Here is a 27,795-nt window from a genome sequence, read left to right as displayed (position 1 = left end):
TCATTTGGTGTTTCTATTTATTGACTCTTTAAAATTCATCATCCAAGGAAAGTTAATACATGACTGTTTGGTAGCAAGAGAAACATAATCTAAGACCGCAATGACCCACGCACCCCAAACAAAAACAGAACCAAACAAACCCCATCTGAAACCAGACCTTTGGAGCTGTAGCTGAAGAAGCAAGGGGGCTGGGGGTCAGACTGGCTCCTGCAGTCCAGGGGGCAGAGAAGAGGCTGCCCTCAAGTGGTTCCCAGTTAAAGAGGCCATGTCCAGCCCCTCAGCTCTGGGCATTCTTCCTGGAGGGAATGCCCTGGCAGGAAGGGTGTGAAGAGAGGGACTCAGTGGTCAGAGTGAAGGGGCTCTTAGGCCCACACTCCTAAGGTGACCATACTGCCAGTGCATGAGACACAGGGGCTGGGGAGGCAACTTTATGGAGAGCAGGGGCCCTTTCCTCTTCCCTGCTCAGGCCAGGAGAGAGCCTTGCCCAAGTCCCCATCAGTGTTACCAAATTTGGAAATGACTAAAGGCACTGCCAAGAAGTTAGGAAATACCAAGGCCTGGGGAGGCCCCCAGATGGGAGTCACTGCCCCCAGCAGTCATCATCTTGTTCTGGACGACTGAGGGTACTTGGTCCTTGGCTCTGGATACCGGAGGGCAGCCCAATCAGGACAAGGCCGTGGAAAGTATATGTGAAGAGGCAATGTTTTAGTGCCCTGAACATGCAGTGTGTGTGTGTGTGTCTGTGTGTGCACACATGCGTGCAAGTATGTAATGGTGGGGGGATTGGTCCTTCCAGGAAGGCTTGCTTAGGGTCCTAGGTGGCCCCCAGAGCAGATATAGGGTTTTTTTCCCTTCTGTTATTTCTTCAAATCACCCCCTGCCCAGGTCATTGCATAAATAAGTGCTTGGGAAGGTACACATCTAAAAAGGAACATAAATACTGTACATGGGAAAGGATTCTGCCCCAGCCCTCCCACTGTCCCCAGAAAACCCTCCAAATATTGCACATGGCCCTCCCTAGCCCCATGGGGTCCAGGCCCGGCTGTGTCTTTGGTAGAAGCTCCAGGGACAGAGGTCCTGGGCAGCCCACGTGCCCCCTACCCCACCCCAATCGTGACTGGGAACACCGCAGCAGCCAGAGGGTTGGGAAAGGCCTTGGCCCACTGGCCAGCAGGTGTTCCATCAGTAATACTTCCTCAGGGATAGGAGGGAGCCCACACAGTCACAGGTGAGCCCCTGGTGGGACACTCCCAGTCAGAGTCTGCATGTGGGCTAGGAAGAGGCAAGCAGGTTGAGGGCAAGTGGGCGGGCAAGTCCTGGGCCACAGTGGACAGGGTCACACCCTCCATAGGAGGAGGTGGTTTGTGCTATCATCTCGGCCCACAGTCTCGCTGCTGCCACCACCCCCACTGCTGAGTCGGAAGTCCTCATAGCCGTCACCTCCACTGATAACCAGCATTTTAGGCCTGGCTGAGGCAGGTCCTCGGTGCCGAGGGGAGTCCCGGTGCTCCAGGGATGGAAGCTTCTCAGGGCCTTGGGAGTGGAGGGAGAGGATCCGTTAGCCTGGGGGCAACTGGTGGCTGTACTGTCCCCTAAAGGCCTGCACCCCAGAAGACAAGGAAAAGAGACAGGTACATTTCCTGAGGGGATCCTACTTCCTGTTAGCCAAGAACTTCTTGTTTGAAAAGAAATGCCCACTTCTTGGCAGTCACACAACTTACCTCTATCTGTACTTTCTAGTCAAGAGCGGCATAGGTTCCCAGGGCCACACCACTTTCTCTCAGTTACTGCACATGCACTGTCCTCCTCATACCAGTTCCTGCTTCCAACAGCCCTTTCTCGGCTAGGGAGCTTAGGTCTTCTCTGGACACAGACCACTCCTGCCCGAGGCTTCCCTGCTTCCCGATTCCCACTGCCACTTCCTCTTGGGAATATGGTTTCCTGCCCGGTCAAAGCAAGACTTGGCTAATTGTAGCCTCCTTGATGTACATCATTTCCTAATACATTTCACTTTCTAATTCTCATAGGCCACTTCTGTCTTATCTACCATTTGTGTTCTACTTACTGGTGCCATTTCTATTTCCTGCTCTGCACATCACTTCCTGACTCCACTTTCTGCCCCAGACATCATCTCTAGTCTTCTTTCATCTCCTGCCATATACGTCCCTTGCGGTGCCATAGTCTAATTCTTGGGTTATAGTTCTTACGGTTCACTCCCTGTCTACCGTGACGCTTCTAGATAGAGTTTTACATACACCCCCTATCCTAGGAGGTTTTATTTTGGGGTTTCTAGAGCCTATTTCCTGTCATATATGCCATTTCCAGCTCTGTATTACACTCTTCTTCCCTCTTAAACCTCTTCTGGCAGGATAGGGGAGTCTTAAGAGACTGAAGAGGATCCCAGGATCCCTGGATTGGTAGGATGCACAAACCTACCCGTGTCTGGGGGAGGTGGTGGGGTTGAGCAGAGCAGGTTGAAGCCGTCTGGCAGCTGGACTGCAGCCAAGAAGCGGACGTGGCCGGTGTGTCCCTGGCCTAGGCCAGCGGGGCTAAGGGGTGCTCGCGGGCAGCTGACGGTACTGGGCGAGGTGGGCATGGTGAGCACGACGCCGGCACTGGTGCCCACCCACAGCAGCTCTTCACACACCAACAGTGCTGTGATCCTCAGGCAGGCAGCCTTGTGCTGCCGGATGATGGCGTCCGAGCCTAGGGTGCAAGAGAGACCAGAGCTGAGGCCGAATTCTCACCCTGGCTCAGCTTCCTCAATGATGGGGCAGAAAGGCTCCAAGGGAAGGGGTAGTGGTGGACTGAGGTCAGTACCTGCCAGCATCCTGTGCACGGGAGGTGTGACGTCTACCTCTGCCAGCTGCTCAAAGGTGTCTGGATGGTAGAGACACACGTGGGCACTACCCTTCAATGTCACCCACACACCCAGGCTGGAGTCCACCATACAAGCCACGCTGCGGCTGGAATCCTGCCCCACATAGAATGTGTGCTGGTTGGGGAGACAAGTAGAGTGCAGGTGGGTGACCGGCAGGCTTGCCTTCTCTGCCCCTTCCTGCCTTGTGCTTCACCAGTGCCCCCCTCATCCCTTACAGCTGCCACTAAACCTCTCCAGAAAGCCACCTGGACTGACAGCAAAGGCAGCCTTCCTCCTTGATCTAGATGACCAACCTATCAAAGCTTGGCTTCACTGAAGCCCCGACTCAATCCTCAGAAATTCAAATGGAGCTGCCTTTCCCCATGAAACTCCATGACTCCATGATCAGAGAATTTTAGAGCTTGAAAGATTTTCAGATCAATCATTGGGCTCTCCCTGGACAGATGGAGGCTTTCTTATTGCCCCTATGGTCTCATCTCTCACTTTCATGAGTCAGGCTCACCTCAAATCACCAACTGTGTCCCCACTACCCTCCCCCCCCGCCCCACTCCCCAATGCTACCTCCAGCTGCAGTGTGTCAGGGCTCAGGACAAGGATTCGGTTCTGGCAGCCACACCACAGACGCCCACCCACAGACACCATCTTGGTGATGGGGCTCCCCTGAGAACCCAGGGTCACTGACTTGAAGTTCTGGGGGTCCCAGAAATGGCCTGGAGTGGGAGTGGGATAAAGAAAACAGAGTAAATTCAGTCCACTATTGCATTACCCCCACACCCTGAAATGAAATGAAATGAAATGAAATGAAATGAAATGAAATGAAATGGTGTCCTCATTTATACACAAGGACACCAAGGCCCAGAGAGGGCCTGAGAGTTCAAAGCCACATCTTCAGACTCATGGCCCCAAGGCCCCACCTGTGCTCAGAAGACAGTGCCAGCAAGGGGCTCGTGGGGGGTGGGGGAGGGGTGGGTTCCCACCTGCTTCTCTTTGGTAGACCACAAGTTCTCCATTGGCCAGAGACACAAACACCTGGTTATTCAGATACCTAGGCAGGGAAAAGAAGGAGGAGTCAGGGGTTTCAGGAGGCCAGAGGAGGTCACCTTGGGCCAAAGCATCGTAGCCAGAATGGCTATATTTCCCGAGAGACCACCCCTCCAGGCAGGGAAGCCTGAGGCTAGGAAGGGGTAGGATTGGCTCATAGTCAGAGTATATGAAAGGCACAGCTAGCCTAGGGCCAAGCCCCTGGCCTCCAGCCTCCACAGAAAGGAGGGGCCAGTCGAGCAGGGAGACCTGGGTGAACAGCAGGAAACCTGCATGTGTAGAAGGGTCTGGACTAGGAGGACTACCCAAGGGCCTTACAGGATGCAGGTCACAGAGGCCGCATGCTGAAGCTTCATACTGTTCCTGCGATCACGGATGCTGTCGGAGGACTGGTACACGTGGACACTGTGGATCAGGGGTGTGCACCTGTGACAAATGCTTGCACACACCAGCCCCTGAAGTATCCCTCCATCTCTGTCTCCATCACCATCTCCTTCCTGCCAGGTGCCTGCCCAAAGCACTGAGATCCAAGAGCCGCACTATGGATCTCAGACTCACTGGCAGCCCTGGCTGCCAGTACTCCTGAGGTCTGACCCAAAGCCCTCCTGCTTCTGCTTCAGGATACCATATGATTTCCAAAGCAGAGAGCTCAGGATACCATATGATTTCCAAAGCAGAGCTCAGTGTCCCCAGCCCCTCTCCTGACCTTACCAGCCATCCTCAGTGCCCAGCCACACAGAGCTCTGGTAGGCCTCAGGGTCAACGCTCAGCAGGTCCTCAAGGCTGCCCCGGGTAAAGGAGCCACGGCTGGAGCGGCGAAGGGCTCTCCCATCCATTGGGCTGGTACTGCAGGGACCGCCAGGTCCAAAGGAGCCAGACAGTGGCAGGAAGCCAGGCTCCTGCTCTTCCTCTGAACTGGTCGTCTCTGCCGTGGCCTCCTTGGAGCTTGGGGTCTCCTCATCTGAGGGAGACAAAGGTCTCTGCCTCCATTCCACCTCTGCCAGGCCCAAACCTGGTATCTTTCTAGATCTCCATCTCTCCTCAGTGCATCCCTTCTGGCCATGTCCCTCTTGAGGGCCTTCCATAGCTGTTCTCCTGTCCCGGCAGCCTCTGCATAGCTCAGGCCTTGTCATTCTGCTCACGGACAGTCTAGTGCTACAGGCTGCTAGTCCTAAACTGTCCCACTCCAATCCATCAGCACATCGTGGACAGGGGGATTGGCCATTCTACTCCTTACTCCATCTTCCCTACTTGACCAAGCACTTCATGATGTGTAGGATCTGGCCTGACTGTCCTACTGCCCTTGGGTCTTTGGTATCACAGCCCCCGCCCACCTCACTGGCTCCCACTGCTCTGCATGCTGACCTCCTGAGACTTGAATCCACGCTTTTGCCTATGCTGGTCCCTCCTCACCCATCAGTACCTGCTGTGCTGCCCCCTCCTCTGCGCAGTCCACCCTGCCTGACAGCCCCAAACTGGGCACTCACTGCCAAAGCTAGAGGAGATAGTGGACCGGCTGGCTTGGCTCTGCAGGGTTCCCGAGGGACTGGGCGAAGACTCATCATCAGAGTCGCTGTCAAAGGGCACCAATTCTGGGCGAGTGTCCCCTTCGGCGGGGCCTGGTGCCATCTCCAGCCCCGAACCTGCAATGGAGATGTGCAGGCAGGGCTGGGGCCCTGGCTCTGCCAGCGTCGCTGCTTCTTCGTCCGCAGCCTCAACGTCCAGTTCTGGACCGGGGGTCTCCAGTGCCGTCTCTGGGGGACTCCTCAGTGAGGCAGGCTGGTCCCTGTGAGATGTAGGAGCGGGGATGAGAGCCTCCAGGAGCCAAGGCCCTGCCCCACTGGTCCACAAGCCCACTAGGCCCAACCCCATCCACACCTGCAGCCACGTAGGGGTAAAGGACAGGGACTCTGGCCTGCTGGCCCGCGCACAGCCCCAGGCCTCACCTGTGGCTGCGGCGCTGCAGGCCAGGCACCGCCCCAATGCAGAGGATGCGGGCGGAGCAGACAGCGATGCAAGCCTCCACGTCGGGCTCAGCACGCAGGCTCAGCAGGCATACCTGGCCCACGTAGCCATCGCTGTTGCACACCCACACTTCGGGCATGGGCTCGGGACAGCTGCTCAGGGTCGGAGCTGCACATGAGAACTGCAGAAGACACCAATGGACAGGGGAAGGTGAATGAAGGAATTACTGCCAACTTTCCAGGCTGACCAGCAGAACGGAGGGAGGTGGCCCTGCATGGGTGTGCGTGAATTCCCAGTACACCCCTCTGAGTACACATGCGCGCGCACACACACACACACACACACACACACAAACACATGTGATATTCTACACATCAAATGCACGTATGCCTGTGTGATAGAAGTATCATCCATTCATGTACACATACATCCATGCACATATAAACCCCAAATATGCTCACATATCTATGTGGGTAACAAATGTGAAAAATAGTAACCTCTGTCCATAGGTAGGCAAACTCATACAAGCACATAAATTAGACAGCTTCATGCTAATCACATAGCCTTTGTCCCCATGCACACATATAGACATGCATGGCCATACCCATATGCGTGTGACACATATACAGTATTCACATGCATGTGCAGAGTTGTAGGCTCCAAGACACAGAGGGCAACCACAATGTTCAAGGCATGTACATAACGTTGTACACAAAACAAAAACACATGAACATGTGCTGGCTTTGAATACGTGCACCCACATGACCCAGGCACATACACGTACCTGCATGCCACTGCGGGTTTTCATGATGGGGATGGCCTTCAGGAACTCAGGGTCTAGACAGCTTTTGCTGGATGCTGTAGGGAGATGGACAAAAAGACACTGCTTAGCATCCACCTCACTTTTGCTCATTTCCCTTCCTCCCCTGCTCCTCGGGGTCTCTCAAGGGAGAATGAGGGGGCTGTAGGATATGTCCTGCTTGTCCCTGGCCTCAATTTTCCCATCTGTACAATGTGGGAGGTAGACCTAGAGGTCCCTAAGGATCTTCTAAACCATGGACCCTGATGAATAGCTTTCCCTGATCTAGGCCTGCTCAGAGTGTATGTATGTGGGGCGCAGAAAGAGGGGTCCTGGCATCCACTCCCACAGTAGCACCCCACCCTAAGCTCACCCTATCCATGGAATTCCCTCCCTGCCGAGGAGGCCCTGGAAAAGTCCCACATTTCTCTGTAGGAGTCTCAGTCCACCCTCCCACCGGCAGGCACTGAAGCACAGAACACAGCAGTCTTGGGACTTCTGGCTCCTGATCTCACAGACCGCTGCAAGGTACTGCCCACTCCCTGGCGGTGCTGGGAGAGGACGCCAGCATGGGCCTAGCTTACCCAGCTTCCTCTTGGCTTCATCAAACACCTGCTCAAAGCCGAGGCGGGCATCAGGGTGGGGGAACTCGAAGATGAAGGAGTCAGTGCCCTCAGGTCTCGTGGTACACAGCTCCAGCTTGGTAGGGGGGAAGGAAAGCGCGTAGCACAGCGCCTGCTTCTCTGACAGGTCCCGGTGCATGGCAGCTGAAAGGTCCCGCAGCGCTTCGTCCAGGCTCTGCCGGGAGGGGACCCAGGCCTCAGGCCCTGACATCTCCCCACAGCCTACTTCTGCCCTGGGAATGCCAGTGGGGACCTGCCTCTCCCCTCAGACAGAAAGTGGGACTCTGTCTCCCCCCCTGGAGGAGGCAGCCTGGATTCTCCCCCAACAGACATGATGGGTCCTCTCTCCTCCCTCAGCTAGGGACGGAGGTGTATCTCCACCCTCAGGCCTAGAACACATCACTTCCCTCAGCTGGGGTGAGGCTGTATTTCCCCCTTCCAATAAGTGACAAAGATGACTGACCTCTTCCTCAGGCAAATGAAAAGGCTGCTCTCTCTCCCTCAGTAGGGTCTGGCAACCCCCGCTGCCCCATTCCCCCAGCCTCAGACAGAGGGCACAGACCTGGTGGGGGAAACCAAGGTTCTCAGAAAGCTTGCTCATCTGGCCCAGAGTGGTCAGGTCCTCGTCTAGGCGGCTGATAGCCTTCTGGATGTTCTCCCGATTGGTGGCTTGGGATGCCCCTGGTGGGAACAGAGGAGGGCCATGGGCAGATACAGAGGCAGACAAGGTCAGGCGTGGACAGACACTCTTCTCCTCCCTCACAGTCTGCAGTTCAGCATGGGGAGTGGCCTGCCAAGCTGAGCGCTTGTAAGCCCCAAGACCCCAGGAACAAAGGCAGCTCTCAGGGAAACCGCAGCCCTAGGAACAGGGAAGTGGGCCTGATTCAGAGCCACTTGGCCCAGGGTGCTGGTCCCTTGGAGAACTCCCTGGAAGAGCACAAAGAATAAACAGCAGGCGGCTCTGCAGCTTATGCAGGCTCCTGCTGACACGGGAAGCCACGGTGGTGTGGTGTAGCCTCCACAGGGGAGTCAGCCGGGCAGCCAGAGCCTCAGGCGCTCAAATCTGCTGACCAAGGGACTCAATTCCCCCACAAAGAAGGGAAAATGAGCTGATGCCCTGGATTTCTCTAGTCCTATCCCATACCTGACCAGGGCCAAGTAGCAGGCCCCACAGGCCAACTCAGCATCCCCACACCCTGCATTGCCTGGCTGGGGGTGTATACCCTGGACCAGTAACCCACAAATAGGCAGAGTAGACAGCAGTGCAGTGTTTTAGAAAAGCTGAGGCTTGGGTTTTCTCCTTCTCCTTTTTTTTTTTTTAAGTTTGTTTATTTGCGGGGGCGGGGGGGGGGGCGGGGACAAGGAGCAGAGAGAGAGAGGGAAAGAGAATCCCAACAGGCTCCACAACGGCAGCACGGAGCCTGACACGGGGCTGTCTCACAAACCACGAGATCATGAGCTGAGCCGAAACTAAGGGTCGAATACTTAACCAACTGAGCAACCCAGGCACCCCTCTCCTACTCCTTCTGAAGGAAACTGTCTCCCCATAACCCTCATTGCCAGGACAGCCGTGTTTTCTTCCATATGACCGTGCCCCTCTCTAGCCATACTTGATTGAATCAGAAGTAGACACCTAACCTAGTCATTTTATCAACTGGCCTGTGTTCCAGTGAGAAGAGACAAACGGGACCGATAATCGGCTTGTATCCCTACACAGGAGCCCACATGAGGCAGGCCTGGGTTCACCCCGGGGGCCACCTCAGGTGAGCCTAGGGGCAGAGCCTGGACCTGAACTGACTGCCAGCTCAGAGGTGCCCACGCCACCATCCCAGACCAACCATCCCCCTCAAGGGGACTTGCGGATCCTGGAGCAGCTAGGGAGAAAGGCCATGATGCAGAACAGGCCATGAAGGAACACAGGAGTTAGAAGGAAGGAGGAAGCAGAGAAAGCTGAGAGCAGTGAGAACAGGAAGAACCACAGACAGACAGACAGATGGAGACACAGACACACATGTACACACAGCAGGAGGAGCAGCTCTTTGAAACCACCTCAGCTCCTGACAGCCTCTGCCCCAAACAACACAGATCTTTCCAACCAGCCTTGTGCTTGGACTGACTTGAGTGAGGCCCTGCTCCCTGGGAGTGAAACTGCTGGACCAGAGCAGTGTGTCATCACCTAAGGGGATGCTTGTGCGGTGGTCAGTGGCTGGTGGAGGGCACGTCTGTGGCCTCTGCACTGCTCCAGCCTAGGTTAGGTCCCTGCCCAGTCAAAGGTGATCTGCACGGATGGGTCTGGTGTGGTTCTGTGGGGGACAAACCCATCCTACATGCAACCCGCCTTGTACTGGACGGGAAAGTGAGGCCCCAAAGCAGAAAAGCAGATGGATAGGCAGCCAGCCTGGCCACAGCTCAAACCCTCCAGGAGGGCTTCTTAGAGGAGGACCCCAACACCCAGAAGCCCTGGGCAGGCCTGGGCCAGCCCCACCTTTGATTATGTCCGCATCTTCCAGTGGCAGCTTCCACAGCAGCTTGTACTTGCTGGCCGTGTCAATGACGCTGGCTGCCGTGTACCTGTGGGGAGCCAATGGGGTGCTCTGGCCTGGGCAGCGGAGTGGGGCCCAGGGAGGGACAACTGCTCCCCCCATGCCAGAGCCCAGCCCCACCCCAGCCACTCACAGGCTCATGGAGCTACGCCGCAGGGAGCCTGACTTCCGCTTTAAGGTGGTGCAGACAATGAGGTCCGTGAACAGGAAGAGGGACCGGTCCTTCTTGCCACCAACTGCCTTCTGTGGGGCCCGAGGCAGGACTCAGGCCCAGAGGCCCACCCTCCTGCCCACAGTGCCCAAGGGGACAGCCAGGCCCACAGAGGGGTGAGGGCTCTGCCCCTGATTCCCAGAGGCAGAGGCAGAGTTGGGACTCGACCCGGGACTCCTGTTGTGGGGAAGAGCAGGCAGGCCCATGGGCGGCAGGTATGAGCGGGAGTACGAACAAAGTGGGGAGATGGGAACAGGTGGGTAGACAACGGGCCACTTCTTACCACTTCAATGACCATCTCCTGCCTTAGGAACCGCCGCAGAGGGGCTTGGAGCTGTCGGGCAGGAGAGACAACGCATCTTGAAGGCCAATTCTTAATTCCATCTCCTTCCTAGACCCTGGCGACCCCTTGGTCCCACTCCATGTGCCAGGCCATAGAAGCACATCCCATCCCTCCTCCTGATGCTGTGCTGTCAGGCCACAGGACATGTGGCCTGAGACCGGCATGGAAGAGGACATGGATTTGGACAAAGATGTGTGGGGACGCTGGTAGACAGGGATGCAAACACACTGCAGACACTGCTGTGGATGTGGACGTGACCATGATGACCTCAGGTGACCACGGACGGGAACAAAGGCATGGGTGGAGTGGGATGGCACTCACATCCTCCATGCCCTCGATGTGAGCCTCAATCTCCTGCAGCACACGGGCATGTCGCTCTGCCTCCTCGGCACTCCGCACACCCTTGTTGATGCGTTCAGCCACCTGTTTGATGTTCCGCTGAGCATCCAGCAGGAGCGGGTGGTCTGGGTGGTCCTCGGGTGTGTGCTTCAGGAGGTCCTGGGGTAGGAATGAGGACCAGACCCCTGCTTAGCTGCCCCTGTCAGGCCCTGGGGCCCACACTGACTGCTGGACTCGGAGGGACTATAGGTGGATTCCAGAGAGGACTTATTTTCCTACCCAACCCCTGGGGACTCTGATGCCAGGCTGGACCAAGTGGGGGCCTCAGAGCCCCCTGCATCCTCCAGGCCTTGCCTCCCTGCCCACGGACCCCATGCTCACCTTCACCAGAAGCTCATAGCGTGGGATCCGCTGTACAGGCTTGATCATGAGGTCAGATAATGCCTGCTTCTCCTTGTTCTCACGCATGCTTTGCTGAAACCAGAAAGAAGGTGGATGGGTACCCAGGTGAGGAATGTCATGCAAAGAAGGGAATGTCCAGGGATGGGTCCCCAGCCAGCCCCTCCAGGCCAGCCCAAGAGCAAAGGCTGACCCACATACTAAGGCTGTGGTGCCCAGGCTGGGAGCTCTTGGGCAATCCCCCACCAAAGCTAGTCCACGAGGAGGGTCATGTCCATCCCCCTGAGCTAGCCCACAGTACCTCCAGGAACTTGAGAAAGGCAGGCCTCGCCTCCTTGGCCACACGCACGGCATCCTTTGCATTGAGAAAGTTATCAATGTAGGCAGAATAGATGTTGACCAGGACGTCTTTGGAGAACTGTGGGTGAAGAGGCAGGTTGTGGACCTTCAAGGTATCTCTTATTCCACCTCACCCTGTCCTGGTTTCCAATGATTCACAAGCCAACATCCTTTCCCTCCAACCGGACATAATATGGTCTCTAAGGGCTTGGGCATTTGCTCTTACGTCGTGTGTACATGTTGTAGGTGCGACTGGTCAGGTGTGTACATATACCTGCACACACATGTGTGCATTACCTATGGTTTGCGTGTCATGGATGTACATATGCCTAGATGTGTCCTGCCAGGACACCACACCAGGTTCTCCCATTTCCAACTGGGCATTTCCATCCTTGGTCTCCAACCCCACCAAGTCCAGCCAGGCAGGTCTCCTTCCTCACTGTCCTCTGAGTGACACAGACTCATTCCACCTGCTTGGCCTTTGCTCATGTAATTCCCTTCACCAGAATGCCCTTCCTGCACCCAAATCTCACCCACCCTCAGCGTTAAGCTCCAACTGTGCCTCCTCCAGGAAGCACTCCCTGCCCTGACTAGGGCTCTTCCTGGAACTATACCTGGCCTCTGGCCTCCCTTGATCTCCCAGGACAAGTCTCCTCTCTGCAAAGAGATAGGTACACCCATTCCATCCAGTAAAGCCCTGCTCAGGGCAGGCACACAGCTGGTGGCTAATACCCACTGGCCAGATGACAGCTGGGCTAAATGTGAAAGTTCTTGGTCAGAAGCCCTGGCTAGGAGTTGGGACATCCCAGTTCCTGTCTCAGCTGCACCATGGATGGACTAGGTGACCTGTGGTGGTATTTGTTTCTGGCCCCTCTGGGCCTACAAATCCCTGTGTCTCTGAGGTGCTGACTGTCCTCCTCCCCAACCCCGGGTGTACTACAGGGCACAGGCTGAAGCAACCTGGAGAGGAAGACAGCCCCTAGCCCCTACCCCCTACCCCATCCTGGCACAGAGCATTCTCTGCTGACCCTTCCCTGGGGCCAGGGCTTCTGCTCCAGTCAGACCCTGGTCAGCATCACAGTCCAGACAGCAGAGGAACCTGGTGACACTGAGGGTAGTGATAGCCTAGAGATGTCAGCACTCAACTGGGGTCCCATCACTGCTGGGCCAAGGTTCCTGCCACATCAGTTCCAGGTCAGCAGGCACCTTCTAAGACCTTCTTAGGCACAGGCCCACCCACATCATCACAAATATATGAAAAAACACCCACATCTTATAAAAATAGGTAATACATTTTTTTTGTTAGTACAATTCTTGGAAAGATTTTTACAATTTTGCTTTTGAAATTATTTTGCTCTGAATAACCATTTAGTTTGTGTTTGGCTATGATTTACCAGTCATCATCATGCATCCTTGGGAATTCTGGCAAAATAACAAAATGTAACTTAAGTTTTTTCAAATGTAAGTTCGTATAAATGAATACTAAATTTAACAATTAAAGAAAATGGCATGTTATGGTTTTATAGACATTGAATTAAATGTTTATTAGTTTTACTTTTTTCTAAGTTTATTTATTTATTTTGAGAGAGAGAGAGAGCGAGAGAGCAAGCCGGGGTGGGGGTGGGGGGGCAGAGAGAGAATCCTACATTGGGATTCGAACTGAAGAACCGTGACATCATGACCTGAGCCGAAATTTAGGGCTGGACACTTTACCAACTGAGCCACCCGGGTGCGCCCATCAGCTTTGCTTTTATAGTTCTTTTTGAATTTTGAAGCTAGTACCTTTTCTAAGGTCCCAATCACTATTGTAGGATCCTGAAAAGCTCCCAGGCAGAAGTCTGCTTGTGGTGAAAGGGAGCACAGGGTGGGGTAGAGTGTGGACGCTGGAGCCATATTTCCTGGAGTTGAATCCTCCACCACTTATTAACTGTGACTCTGATTGGTCACTTTTATCTATGCCACAGAGTCAACTTTGAACTCGAGGGAATAACTGCACCTTTCTCCTACACTTACGGATATACATAACATATTTAAACTTTTATTTTTAAGTAGGCTCTATGCCCAATGTGGGGCTCAAACTTATGACCCTGAGATCGAGAGTCCCATGCTCTACCGACTGAACCAGCCAGGAGCCCTCTATAACATACTTAGAATAATGGCTAGCACCTAGGTGCCAAGTAGTTAGCTATTCCTATTAAAATGCCTGATGGAAAAAAGGGCTAGTTACAGTAAGGGTTGAGGTCAATATCAGCATCCACTGGAGGTCCGAATCAGTGTCAGCACCAATTCAGGTGCTGTAACCAGAGTTGGGTCCGGGATCAGAATCAGTATCTGGATGGGGTTGGGGTCCGTGCCAGAGTCCAGCCAAGCTCTGGGGTTGGGCAGTGTCTAGATTCAGGTCAACCCAGAGGCTGCAGTCAGTGCCAGTGTCTGCTCAAGTTCTGGTGTTGGATTTGGGATCAGGGTCAGTGTCCAGATGGAGTGGGTGTGGGTGAGGGGTCCATGGCAGCAGCAGCCCCTTCCAGGAGGGGCCCAAGCTTGTGAGCACTGCCGCATGGGTAGCAGGGCCACTCACCGACTGGACAAGCAGGTCTCCCACCTTCTGCTGGGCATGCCAGGTCTGCACACAGTGCCGCACCTGCTCTAGGAACTGCTCATGGTGCTCCAGGAGCTCAGGGATCTGGTCGAAGATCTCGTCCACCAGCGACGGGTCACACAGCAAGGAGTTCTCTGGCTGCTTTAGTGGCTGCATATAGCCCTGGGGGACCCACAGGGTCAGTACAAGTACCCTCAGAGGGATGATAGCCCAACCCACCAGTACAGGTGCAAAGGAAATCTCCTGGGTCTATAACTCAGTGGCTATGACTCCTGGATCTTCCTCATTAGACTCAGAGCTCTAGGAGGGAGACAGGAGGACCTATCCCCATGCCCCTCACTGTGCAGCCCAGGGCCTGACATAAGATGGGGGTAAGTAGGCTCAGGAAAGTTAGCTGGATGCATGAACAAACAGAGCTTGGAGTGAGGAAAGCAAGAAGACTGGGCTCCTGGGAGACCCCCCCACACCAACTCAGCAAATATTTTATTGAGCGCTCACTATGTGCCAGGCACCGTTCTAAGAACTGGGAGACAGCAGTGAACAAGGAAGATCAAATTCCCTGCCCTAACAGAGCTTACAATCTAGTCAGATCAAACACACAAATAAAAGAAATAAACAAAAATAAACCACATTTCATAAACTCTTTAAGGAATTTCTGCCAATTATTATATGCCATCTATTATAGGATGAACTTGGATTTCAGAGATGTTAAAAGGTGAAGAATGCATCTTAGAATCAATTACATGTAGAAAGTCAAAAACGAGAAGTGCTGCCGGGAAAATGAAGCAAGGAGGGGCATGGGAGGCCTTTAGTGCCACTATCTGAGCACGTTCTCACAGTTTTCAGATCTACCAGTCAGTCTGATTAAAACTATTTTTCACCTCAAATCAGTGGTATTTCCTGAGAATGCACAGCCCTGCTTAGCAGCAGGCGTGCTCATGGAGAGGTCGCCCTCTACTGGCCCAAACTATCACTACAAACCAAAGAACTGAGGATGCTTGAAGAAGTAATGCAATGTTGCAGTAAAATTTATATTAAACATTAAAAAAATTGGCTTGTTTTATAAAACAGCCCTGAAAAACTAAAGCTCAACAGAATCCTCTAGTCTGGTTGGGCATTCTTTTTTTTTTTTTTTATTTTTTTTAACATTTATTTATTATTGAGAGACAGAGAGAGCGCATGAGCAGGGGAGGGGCAGAGAGAGGGAGACACAGAATCTGAAGCAGGCTCCAGGCTCCGAGCTGTCAGCACAGAGCCCGACGTGGGGCTCGAACCCACAGACCGCGAGATCATGACCTGAGCTGAAGTCAGCCGCCTAACCGACTGAGCCACCCAGGTGCCCCCTGGTTGGGCATTCTTAAAAGGTCAGGAGGTGATGGTGAGGAGGCAGGCAGGCTGCCTCCCTCTTACAGCTCCTAGGCCAGTCTGAGCCAGGGCCTTCTCTGTGGCAGGGGCTGTTGCCCCACAAGGAGAGGAGCTAAGCCACTCATGTCCGGATCCTAGTGCCCCACACAGAAGCAGGCACACAGTGGGAGGAAAGAATAAACTGATACAGATGCTCCTAGGAGCCAACACCTGCACCCACTCATCACGTACTTGCTGAGTAACTACTGAGTGTCCGGACTTCTAAGCACCAGACAGCCCTGAAGGCAGACAAAAGTCCCTGTGCTTGTGGAGCTAACACTTCAGTGGAGGGAGGCAGAAAATAAGCACCATAAATAACAAAATTATTACACAGGATGTCAGAAGGCAGTAAGTATTGTGAGGGAAACAAGACAGGGGCAGGAGTGCTGGGAGAAGGGGGCTGGGTCAGGGAAAGTGGGGTTAGCTGGGAATTTGGGGGTTAAAGAAAGACTCAAAGGGTGAGGGTGACACTGAAGAAAGATTTAATCTTAAGACTTGGGTTCAAATCCCATCTCCTTCTGGCTATTACCCTTGGTGTTTAACTCCTTCATTTTAAACTCCTGGCCTATACCCGAAACTAATGTCACACAGTGTGTCAACTATACTTCAATTACAAAAGAGAAAAGAAAAGAAAAAAAAAAGAGGCTCCTGACCTGCAGGAACAATACCAATCAATTTGGGGGGCAGTGGTCACTGCGAGAGAACACTAGGGCTGTGGAGTCCAATCTCAGTTTGAATTGAATACCACCTATGCTCAGGCAGTGCAGACTAGCTGGTGAGAGGAAGCGCCCTACAGTCAGGGTGTCAGGGATTCAACCCAGGCTATGGCACTTCCTGGCTCTCTGACCTTGAACAATTACTATACTTCTCTGTGTCTCAAGTTCATCCTCTGTAAAATGAGGGTTATAATGAGATTTATATGATTTAAGTTATGTAAAGTGCACATATTAAGCACTCAATACATGTCAGCTCTTAATATCACTACTTGTTGGTGTCCCACAGAAATCCTTAGGCTCAAAGCTAATCCCCAACGTGCTGGTATTTGGAGGTGGGGTCTTTGGGAGGTGAGTAGGTCATGTGGGTGGAGCCCTCATGAATGGTATTTGTGCCCTTATAAAAGAGGCCCCAGAGAGCTCCCTTGGCCCTTTCACCATGGAGGACACAGTGAAAAGATGGCCATCTATGACTATGAACCAAGAAGCAGGTCCTCACCAGACACCAAATCTGCAAGCACCTTGATCTTGGACTTCCTAGCCTCCAAAACTTTGAAAACTGAATCTGTATTTGTTTAAGCCACTCAGTCTACGGAATTTTTGTTCTAGCAGCCCAAATGGACTAGAATACCACTTAAGAGACGGATGACCCTGGGCAGGTTTCTTAACCTCTCTGAGCCTTCATTTCCTCCTATGAAGAGGGAGTTATGATATCTACCTCACAACGTTAATGCAAGGATTAAATGTGATTTTATACACACACACTCACACGTACACACACAGATTTGCCAGGCAGTATGCTAAATTATACACGCATCTTTCTTGTAATCTGCACTCAAGGTAGGTACTATTATTATTCCCACTCTGCAGACAAGGAAGCTGAAGCAGAGACTGGTTATGTAACCTGCTCCAGGTCACATGGCCGGGTAAGAGGTAGTGCCAGGTCTGAACACTGGTGGCCTGGCTTGGACCTCAGTCCTTCCTTCCGACACACCAGGGCTGCCTTGAGTGACAGTCCTTGGGTTCAGCTGACACTCTCCTGACCATCTCCATCCCTGGCCATGAACACTCTCGATTTGGCCTCCTCAGAACTACCCTCCCTTGGCTCTTCCACCCGCAGGTTCCGCAAGCCTCCGTGCACGGCCAGGAGATTTGAAGGCAGAGAGGCATACCCAAGCCCTGTCGGCTTCCTGTCTGTGAACAAGGCATGAGCAGCCTCATTACCTTTTAATCTTTGCACGGGACGTGGGTATGATTAGTCACGTTTTGTACACAAAAACACCAAGGCTCAGAGAAGCGAGTGATTAGGCTAGCATCACCCAGCAGGGAAGCAAGTGACTCAAACTCTGGACTGCTTGACCCCAATGCCTTTAGCTCCTACCTAAAGGACAACAAAGGACCCCACCCCCTGCCAGACTCCTGCGTGACTATGGCTGCCTGGCAGCCAGGGGCAACCTCTTCTTAAAGATAGCATTCTGGTTGTGTCCCTTCTGTGACTTCCATGTGCTTACAATAAAGCCCAGCTCTTCTGCAGCAGCCACAGTGACCACCTGTCCACTGCTAACCGCTCTGGGTTTCTTCCAGCCCCCTGACCTTTGTTCCTGCTGTACCCTCTGCCAGAATGATTCCCTCTGGGCTCTCCCCCTACTTAGCTCTTAACTACCTTCAGGTCTCAGCTAAATACCCCAACCTCAGAGAAGCCCTCCCTGGCCTCTGACACCAGGGCAGGCCCCCATTCTGTGTTCTCATCTTTCTGTGCACTTTTTTTTTAACATATAAAAGCAATGTATTTTTTGTGTGGCGAAACGTACATCATAAAATTTGCCATTTTAATCATTTTTAAATGTACAGCTTGGTATACTCACATTAAATACATTCATGTGGTTGTGGAAGCATCATCACCATCCATCTCCAGAACTTTCTACTCTTCCCCAACCACAACTATATACCCATTAAACATGAACTCCCCACTTCCTCTCTCCCAGCTCCTGGCAACCACTGTTCTATGTTTCTCTCTCTATGAATTTGACTACTCTAGGTCCCTCATGTAAGTGGAATCATACAGTTTTTGCCCTTTAGTGACTGGTTTATTTCATTTAGCATAATGTCCTAAAGGTTCATCCAGATTGTGGTGTGTGTCAAAATTTCTTTCTGGATGAACAATATTCAGTTTTTCCAGACACACTTTCCATGCGTTTTTGCACCCTCATTTGTCCTCACGTATGGTTTGTCAGTCCATGAGACAGGACCTGATCACTCATGCTCACTGCCGAACCCTCACAGAGAATACTACCTGCACCTGGAAGGTGCTTGTTGCAGATTTGTGGAGTAAACGAATGAACACTCTGGATGTTTCCAGGGCTCTACCTTCAACCCTTTGCTCTCACTCTACTTAGGTGGCTTGAGTAAATTTGTCCTCAACAATGCCTACCAGGCCCTACTTCAGCTCAGATCCAGGTTCTCTGTCCTGGGCCTCAGACCCTCATATGCATCCTGGCTCCAGGGCCTTCCCACATCTGAACCTGAACTTGCCATCTTGCCCCACCTTTCACAGGTGGAGTTCCTATAGTGCTTCAGTCACCCAGACCGGGAGCCCAGGTCTCATCCTGGGCTTCCCCACCTTGCCCCTCACAACCAACCACTTACCATGCCTGGCCTGACCACTCCACTTCCTGAATGTGTGTCCCCAACTCTCCCTCCCTGTTGCCTCTGCCTGGGTCCTGGCCTCTCCTCCCCCACCCACCTTCAGTGGCCTTGGCCTCCTCTTCCGCTGCCCACCTTCCTAGGAGTCAGAAAGATGTTGTAAAGTATGAGTCAGGCTATATGCCGCCCCTGCTCAAAGCCCTTCACTGATTCTCCAGGGCCCCTGGTAGAGCCCAAACCTTCTTCCTGGTATGCAAGGTCCTTACCATGTGGCCCCTGCTGGCTCCCCCAGCATCACCATAGGACCAACCCTCTGTGCTCTGTGCCAGCCACATGGACCTCCAAAAGTGCAGGCCTCTCCTACTCAACTCTGCACAAGCTGTTCCTGCTGCTGAGAAGACAGGTCAGGAAGAAGCTAGCACCTCCTCCAGGGAAAATTCCCTGACCCCATGCCTCACAGGTGCCCTCTCAATGCTTTCACAGTGACCATATACTCAGCTATGTCCCCTACAGGACTATGAGCTCCTGTGGCAGTGGCTTGTCTCTCTTATTCGCCCCTGTGCCACCTACACCTGGAACAGGACCTGGCACACAACAGGTGCTCAACATTTTATTCCATTCAACAAATATTTTCCCAATCAATGAACAAAATGGAAGGAGGTACACTGGGGGTGGGTCACAGATCTAAGCTCAGGCACCAGGGCTGCCAGAGGTAGGTGGCAGAACAGTAAAAGGAGAGAGCACCTGCCCTGGGGTGGCCTGGTCTAGTCTCATTAAGACCCCTCTAAGATCTCTCCTGCCCTGGAAGGGGGGCTTCCTCCTCTGGGGCAGTCACATGAGAGGGGTTCTCCATGGAAGGGTGATGTGTCCCAGGGTCATTCCTCTCTTCTCTAGCCTCCATCCCCTGTCCACAAAGTGGGTTTGTTTCCATATGTTTGACAGCCTCCTAGACTCAGAATGGCCACTCTCAGGGGCCTGGACCAGCCTCAAGCCTCACCTGCATCAGGGTTCGCAGCGACTCCACGTATGACTGCTCTGTGTCCAGCAGGGTCATGGTCACGTGCTTCCGCATGTCCTTGGGGGACAGAAAACAGAGGGTGAGCAGTGCCTCGTTCCCCTCAGACCCCACCACCTGCAGTCACGTAGACCCAGAGAACCTATCCACATCCTCTCCCTGGCCTTCAAGGCCTGCCTTCCCACCATCCAGGACTGTTGGCTGTTACCCCAAAGCACCGTAGACCTCCACTCTGTCAGGTCTTTGCTCAGACGCTCCCTGTGCAGGGAGGGCCCTCTAACCTGCATCTCAAACTCCTTCCTTTCCAGAGTATGCCCCTCAATCCTTCACCACCACCCCCATGACTGTTGGCAGACCTGGTTATCTACTGTTTACTTCATGGTTTTCTACTGGGCTCCTGGAAGGGACCCAAAACAATCAATAACTCTCACATTTGCAAAGGAAGATGCCTCCAGCCTACCCCCCACTCCAGCTGCCAACTCTGAAAACCCCACCTTCAGGATCCGTGCTGTGGGGTCAGACCCTACTAGGTTGGGCTTCAAACCATCCCTGAGCATGGAAACTGTGACCTCCTGCCACAGATGAAGAAAAGATGGCTCAGAAAGGTGAAGTCGGTGCCAAAGGTCACACAGCCAGGTGGGGGTAGGGTTCACCCACTCTCAGACAAGGCTAGATCCCAGGTCTCTTCGTAAAAAAAAGGTTAACTGAGCTCTACTCCACACCAAGCACTGCTCTAAGCATTATACATTATTTCATCCTTCTGACCACCCTGTGAGGTAGATAGATGTTATTCTTCTTCCCATTTTAAGGATGGGGAAAAGGAGCCCCAGAAACTAATGCCTCCATCCAAGAATCTGATTGATGATCTACAGTACAGAGTCCCTAAGGGGTTGCCCAGAATCTGCACCCACACCTCCAGGGATAGGGTGTGCATCCCTGACAGGGCAGTCCCTATTCAATGGGAAGGCTTTGCTAGAAGCCAGACACAGGATGCTTTCTCTGTGTTCAATTCCCTGAGACCCAGCTTACCAGTGGCCCCTTGCCACCAGTTCCTATACCTCTGGCCCACTCCTCCAGGAAGCCTTCCCAGATGGTGCCAGCTCCAACAGCTTCCCTTCCTGGTGAGGGATTCCACTCCAGGTCACCTCTGAGTCCCTGGAGTGGTTCTGAGCAAGGCCTCCTCTGGGCCCCAGATCTCTGGGGCTTATTCTCCCCTCCCCACGTTTCCCCCAAGCCTTAGCTCAACTTAGCCAGGACATCTGTCTGGACCCTGTCTCAGTCTCCAGCCATCAAGGCTTGCTGGGTTTGAGTGTATATTCTTTGCATGTGGCAATGGAAGGTTAGATGTCCATGTCTGTGGTATCCCTTCACTCCCCATCCCTGGAGCCTCTCGTGGTAGGGACTCAACCAGTGGAGCTGCCCTGGTCACTGCTCTGCACAGGGTCTATGTTTGCTGAGTAGACCCAAGCCCAAGGCCTGTTTGGCTTGCCTGATCCAGCCCGTGCTCACCCCTCTGCTCATGGTATGCCTCTCCTCCCTCTGACTCTCTCCCTTTGACCCAGGGACTTGGGGTCAGGTCTTTCCCCAAACCTGTCAACAATAAGACACACTCAGAAAAGTAGACCCCAGTGCTAGGAACTCTGGGTTGGGAGGTGTGAATGACTCTCCATTGAGGGAGGGGAGGAGACTGGCTCTAGAGCGCTCCATTCCCACCAGCTGCAGACTCTGTTTGGTGAGAAGACACTGGGCCCTGCCGTAGAGCCTCCAGCCCTCAGATCATCTAGCCTCAGTGATTTGAAGGCGTTTAGAACACCTGGGCAGCTTCCAGTGGGAGGGAAGACCAGCTGGGCTCACCTTAGGATGGAGAGTTTGGGAGAGCATCAAGGACCAGAAGGGCCCCCCAAGAAAAAGCCCAGATGCCCAATCTTCCCATTGTCCCTCAGGGCCATCTCAGCATTTCACAGATATGACCTCATTTCCACCTCACACTCACAGCTCTGCATCATAGATGTCATCATCTCTACTTTGCAAGTGAGGAAGTCAAGTCAGAGAGGTGACTGGACTTGCCCAAAGTCACACAGCCACTGACCGACAGAGTGAGGACCCAAGTCTGTTTAGCCATCTCAAGCTCAGTCTGAGGGCCCAAGCACCCAGAGTTCTCACCCAGACTGACTGGCTAGCCATGGGCCACAGGGTCCCAGCCATACCCTTACTAGCTGTGTGACCTTGGGCCATCTAACTGCCTTGGGTTTTCACATTCTCCTCTATGAAATGGAAGGAATAAAGCCTCCCTCCCAGTACTGTGAAAGCAAAGAGCTGGGAAGCAGGGTAGCTCTCTCCACATACACTGGGTCTTCAATTCCCGGCTGGACAGGGAGTTCCCTTAGAGTAGAACCAGACCAGGCTCGGCCCTGGGCCGCACAGTCACCCTCCCCCATCAGGTTCCCTGGACCTGGCCCTGCTATGCCCAGTGGTAAGGGTCATGGGCAGCGAGGCCTCCTGAGGGAGGCAGGGTTGGTGCTGGGCCTGACGGGCCCAGAGGGCTGGGGTAACTCACACAGGGAGGCTGACGCTGCAACACCCGCCCTTCCCAGCCTCCTCCCTGCTTGAAAGCACAGTGGCTTGTCACTCAGCTGTCAGGTAGAGGCATAGAAAATAAGGCCAGCTCTCTGTCACTGCATGGAGTGCCCTTCTGCACGTGCCCAGACACGGGTGTGAGTGTATGTGGGGGTGGGGGAGCCAGGGGAAGCAAGAGACAGGCAATGCAGCTGTCAACCAGATCAGCGGGCCCACCTGTTCTGGGCGGGACAGCCCTGTAGGCTTAGCCTCCCCCAGAGCCCGTCACCCCTCAACAGCTCCATCCCTAGACCTTCACTATATGGAGCACTGAAGTGGGAGGGAGGATGGGGGGGGTGGCTAAAGGGATACAGCAGGAAGACGGGGGAGGGGGGGCTCTCCTACCAGTAAGATTGGGACATGCTGACCCAAAGCTTAAAACCCTATATACACAGCATGAAGACAGAGACACACGTACACAGAAGAAGCTGTAAAGGCCAGACACTCCGCAAAGAGACGAAAAAGAAATGCAGCCAAGCCACCTAGCTGAGAACCAGGGCCTTCAGCCCAGAGATGTGAGGTGGTGGGGAGAAACACACACACCACAGCACAGGGAGCGGGGTTGGGGGGGGGGGGAACAGAACCATAGCCCCCACTGGAGCTCAGAAGAGCAGGATAATCAGAATCCAGGCCCAGAGAAACACACAAAGGCATGGAAAAAGCCCCTGGAAGCCTCTCCCTCCCCGTCCCCTGGAGGAGAAGAGCACTGAGCCAGGAATGGGGACACCACAGCATGACACCTCCAAGGCCCAGCGGGTCCAGTGGCAGAGAGAGAATGGCAAGGGTGGGGGGGGGGGCGGAGAGCAAAATTGTCTACCCTCAACTTCCCATCCCCCCAGCACATATATACACCTGAGGACTGCAACAGGCCTGCAGGAAAGAGGCTGGTAAAACCTTCCCTTCCTGAGCCTGTGAACCCAGGATACCTCTGGAGACAGTCTCTGTCTACAGGCTGATCCATATCAGGCACTAAGTACCACTAGGCCTTGCTGAGGCTGGATCTCAGGGTACAGGCCTCTCACCCCAGTTGAGTTTACCAGCCCTTCTGCCATTCCAAGCTTGCATTCTGGTGGCACCAAACCTCAGCGCCCTGCCAGCCACACCACCCCTGCCATGGCTCCTCATACCTTCAATCTCCCTGCCCCCATCACTAGTCTCTGAGCCCCCAGGCCCGTGGCCACGCAGCTGGTGTGCCTGATCCGAGTTCCCAGTCCTGCACTCTCAGTAGGACCCATGTCTCCCTCAGGCCCAGATCCGCTGAGTTCTAGGTTTTGACCCAGGTCCCTGGCTGTCTCTTCCCCTCCCCCTACCTGGGCCTCCCCAGGCTCCTCAGCGTCAGCACCGCTGCTCCTGGCGGGCTCCCCGGAGGCGGTGGCCGGGCCCAGATCGCGCATATCTTCCAGCGCGATGGTGAACTGGGCCAGGGTCTTCACCATCTGAAGCATGCGGCCGGGCCGCCGCCAGGGCGGAGATGCCGGGGCGGCGGGGGACGACGGGCCCCCTCTCTCCCACCGTCACTCCCTCCGGGGGCTCAGCCCCGCCGCAGCGGCTATCGCGGTGTCAGTTCCAGCGTAGATCTGATAGCGAAAACTCGGGCGGCGGCGCTGTTGCCTCCTCGGCTCAGCGAGTGCGCCCAGCGAGCCAGGCGCGCTCGGCGCCGCTGGCGCGGGGGAGGGGAGCGGAGGGGAGTCCCCGCCCTCGCCCACCCTGCTCCGCCCACCCTCTCAGAGCCGCCCAGTCTCCCCCAGCACGCAGCGGGCGGCCCGACCTCGTCCCCGCCGCTCCCCCACGCAGCGGCCTCCCTTTGCGGACCCATCCCCCTCTGAGGACGTAAGTCGGCGCACACCAGTCGACAAAGGCAAGTACACTGAGACATGCACGTTTTGTCCACACCTGTACCCACGCAGGCACACACAGGGGCATGCACACGGATCTACACAGAAGAAGCCCATGTACATAGAAACTTGCCTTCCCGCCTTGATGTGTATACATGTTTGGGTGAAGGCCAAGGGCACACACATCAACGTAGTCCCATACAGACCCTGACACACATGAACCCGACCCAGTGCTGCACAGTGGCACACGCTTCTGTCTTCACACAACTATAATCCAGCACAAACAGGCACACATACTTAGGGATGCGCATCTCTGGAAACTGACATTGTTCTCCCATCCAGGGGCAAAGCATTAAGGGCCTCATAAAGGAAAGAGACGACACTGAGTCATGCCTACTCCCACCCCACCCAGTTGACCTGAATCCTGTATTTGAGACAGTCTCAGAGAATTCCAGTCCTATCCCCCTTCACCTCACCCCCCATCATGAGGAGGGGTTCGGGCATTTACAGCCCCCACCACATCGCTAGATGATGCTTCAGAATGTTTCCAAGCATGATCCCCAGGATCTGTTCCTCAAATTGAAGGTGATGTCAGAACCCATCCCAGAACCACTTAATCAGGAGAGGGGGCAGGGTGAGCTTTGTTTCATACTAGCTGCCACCTCCTACCAAGGGGCTCTCATGCACCCTGCAGCTGACTGGGGATCCGTCTGCTGTGCCTCAGCTCTGCTGACCTTATACTCCTTTAGTGTATGAGGTCTCCCACACTCAACAAACTCCTGATGCCCTCCCCCAAACCTGCTTTCCCTTGGGTTTCCTGCACAGTGGAGATCTTCTGACCCTATTGCCCAAGGCAGTTCCCTCTATCCCTCTCTCGCCTTGTTTGATATGCCCCAACCATTTTTTTTAATGTTTATTATTTATTTTTGAGAGAGAGAGAGAGCACGCACGCACGAGTGGGGTGGGGGGGCAGAGAGAGAGGGAGACACAGAATCCAAAGCAGGCTACAGGCTCCTGGCTGTTAGCAGCACAGAGCCTGATGCGGGGCTTGAACCTATGGACCGAGAGATCATGACCTGAGCCAAAATGGGACACTCAACTGACTGAGCCACCCAGGTGCCCCCAACCATTTCTGTTTTATCTCCTAGAAACAGACCAGGCTCTCTCCTGCCTCAGGGCCTTGGCGGACACCTTTTCCCTCTTCTAGGAGTGTTTTTGCTTTTCCTTTAAGATTAATCTTAGTGTAAATGTTACCTCCTCAGGGAAGCCCTCCCTGATCCTCAGATTAGGCCAGGTACACCTGCTCTGTGCTCTCAAAGATTCTCAGTTTTTCTTAACCAGGTATCACAGTTTGTAATTACACATTTGAGCAATTGCTAGATTGATGACCATCTCCTCCCAGGAGACTGTAGGTTCCCTGAGGGCGGGGGTCCATGTCCCTTTTGTGAACCACAGTGTTCTGCACATAGATGTTGGCTAATACACTAAGCAGTCATCACAGGGAGGCAAACCTTGCAATTCCCTGCTCACGAACCTCCCCTGGCAGTCCCATGGCACAGGATCAACCCCTCTTGCTGGCCCTTGCAGCCTCCTATGCTGCTTGGCCCTCCTGCCACCTTCCCCTGTTTAGCCCTCAACCAGGTGAATCCACATCCTACAGCCCCGTCCAAGGGTATTATTTCTCATCCTCTCCTGAGAGGGCAGGACATGGACCTAGCAGCACTGGCCTCCTCAGGGAGTCCAAAATGTCCAAAACTAAAATTTTAACTCCTCAACAGACAATCCCAAAGAAGTCAACGATGAAAACAAGAACAGAGAATTCCAAGAGAGTAGAAAGAGAAAACAGGTGTGACCCCCACCTGGCAAGGGCTCCCAGAGCAGTGAGGCTACATTAGGGGGCAGAGCCTGACACATGAGAAGTGCTTGCTAAGTTTGTGCTGCCTAAACAATTGGTGAACCCATCTGTCTCTCCTGTGTCCCATGAGGGCCTGGCCCAGAGTAACCCCTAAGCCAGTTTGTTGAATGAAAGAATGAATGAAAGCATGAGGGTGTGCTCTGCACCAACTCCCTTGCTGGTCCCTCTATGGCAATGGCTCTCAAAGTGCAGGCCCTGTGTACCTCCAGGAAATGTGTTAGAAATGCATATTCTCAACTCCCCCCCGCAAACTACCCTATTGACCTGACCTGAAACTCTGTATGGGGCCCAGCAATCTGTGCACTGGCAGCACAGAGCCTTCAAGGCCTAGAGCCTGCCTGGCCACCACATCCCCTCTCAGGGCACATGTCCTGGCCAAGCCCCTTCTGCCCCTGGTAGGCGGAACAAGGGTCCTCCAGGAGGGCCCCAAGCCCTCCTCTGCCTCTAGTTTGAACCAAGAATTCCAGTGAGTCCATCTGCTTCTTACCCTCCCAATGGGATGGATTATGGACTTCCCTGGGGGTGGGGCTTACAGTTCTCCTCCTCTCAGGGCTGGGCACATGGGGGGAGGGTTTGGAACAGCCAGACCAGTTGACTGAGTGATGATGTGAGCACAGAGGATGGACACACCCCGTGGACACATCTAAACAGCCAGGTCCCAAAGATAATCCCACACTAGGAGGAGGACTGTGGTTTGAGGGCCCATCTCTGGCCCATTGCTTGATCACTCTGGCTAGTTAACCCACAGCTGGCTTTCTCTCAGAGCACCTCCTCCTCCATCTGACCCTCTCTCCAGCTAAATGATCTGGGGCCTCATTTCCTCTGAGTTTTTGGGAGGCAGTGCATAGCTTGTTAGTAAGGTGCATCCATTCCTTACTTCAGTAGGACCAGGCCCTGCACAGATGAATCCACTCTGGCTGGCATCCAGGAGCTCCCAGACAATACATAGGGCTCAGCAGAGGGAGTCACCTCTGCCTGGGGGGTAGGGGGTATTCAAGGAGGGCTTCCTGGAAGAGGCAGGGTTTGAACAACATTTGGAGGTCAAGAAATCCAGAGGCATGTGGGTGCCCAGATGGCAGAGTTCAGGAGGCCGCTGCCCTGGAGAAGGGGGCTGGGCTTGATGCTAAGGCACTGTGTGCTGCAGCTTCATTAAGATGGCTAATTACATCCAAGCCTGTTGCCATGGCAACAGGGGAGCTAGTGGGGTGGGGAAAGGAAGCTGAGAGAAGGAACAGGAACATATAGCTGCTGAATCAGAGTTTCCAGGCATCACCCCCACAAAGGCATGGGCATTGGAGCCCCTCAGAGTGAGGTCAGCTGGGAAGGGGGCTGGTGGCACCATGTATGTCCAGAACACCCCTGAGCAGGTCTGGTTCTGTTATTGTTCCACTGAACTCCCCTTTTAGGTACTGATGTCTCTTTTCCTTTTGGGTATCTATGGTTGTTTGGAGTGGGTCTGGCTCAGAATAGTTTTTATAAGTATATGAGGTGGTTGGTAAGGGCCCTCCTCTCCATACTGCATACCGCACACCCCACCACAACACATATACCACCCTCCTCCCACCAAACAGCTCC

At 53.9% G+C, this 27,795-nt stretch overlaps 1 protein-coding gene across 1 annotated transcript in view; it reads right to left on the bottom strand.

Annotated features, from left to right (window-relative positions):
• ARHGEF17 (Rho guanine nucleotide exchange factor 17) overlaps positions 1 to 27,795 on the bottom strand; it is a 58,544-nt gene continuing 30,749 nt past the window's right edge. Inside the window, exons 2-21 of the mRNA XM_060605685.3 lie at positions 19,837 to 19,914; positions 14,059 to 14,241; positions 11,446 to 11,562; positions 11,127 to 11,219; positions 10,728 to 10,904; positions 10,347 to 10,397; positions 9,986 to 10,095; positions 9,795 to 9,880; positions 7,872 to 7,990; positions 7,271 to 7,484; positions 6,672 to 6,745; positions 5,869 to 6,068; positions 5,410 to 5,708; positions 4,634 to 4,883; positions 4,241 to 4,327; positions 3,859 to 3,926; positions 3,443 to 3,591; positions 2,821 to 2,995; positions 2,437 to 2,706; positions 1 to 1,533 (exon numbers count right to left, since the gene is read on the bottom strand). Of these exons, the coding sequence (XP_060461668.3) occupies positions 1,337 to 1,533; positions 2,437 to 2,706; positions 2,821 to 2,995; positions 3,443 to 3,591; positions 3,859 to 3,926; positions 4,241 to 4,327; positions 4,634 to 4,883; positions 5,410 to 5,708; positions 5,869 to 6,068; positions 6,672 to 6,745; positions 7,271 to 7,484; positions 7,872 to 7,990; positions 9,795 to 9,880; positions 9,986 to 10,095; positions 10,347 to 10,397; positions 10,728 to 10,904; positions 11,127 to 11,219; positions 11,446 to 11,562; positions 14,059 to 14,241; positions 19,837 to 19,914 (2,997 nt within the window). The 3' untranslated portion in view covers positions 1 to 1,336. The remainder of the gene's footprint in view (positions 1,534 to 2,436; positions 2,707 to 2,820; positions 2,996 to 3,442; positions 3,592 to 3,858; positions 3,927 to 4,240; positions 4,328 to 4,633; positions 4,884 to 5,409; positions 5,709 to 5,868; positions 6,069 to 6,671; positions 6,746 to 7,270; positions 7,485 to 7,871; positions 7,991 to 9,794; positions 9,881 to 9,985; positions 10,096 to 10,346; positions 10,398 to 10,727; positions 10,905 to 11,126; positions 11,220 to 11,445; positions 11,563 to 14,058; positions 14,242 to 19,836; positions 19,915 to 27,795) is intronic.

Source organism: Panthera onca, chromosome D1 (genome assembly GCF_046562875.1).
Source record: "Panthera onca isolate mPanOnc1 chromosome D1, mPanOnc1 haplotype 2, whole genome shotgun sequence".
NCBI lineage: Eukaryota > Metazoa > Chordata > Mammalia > Carnivora > Felidae > Panthera > Panthera onca.
Note: the sequence above shows the minus strand (reverse complement) of the source record. Positions and strands in the feature narration are given on the sequence as shown.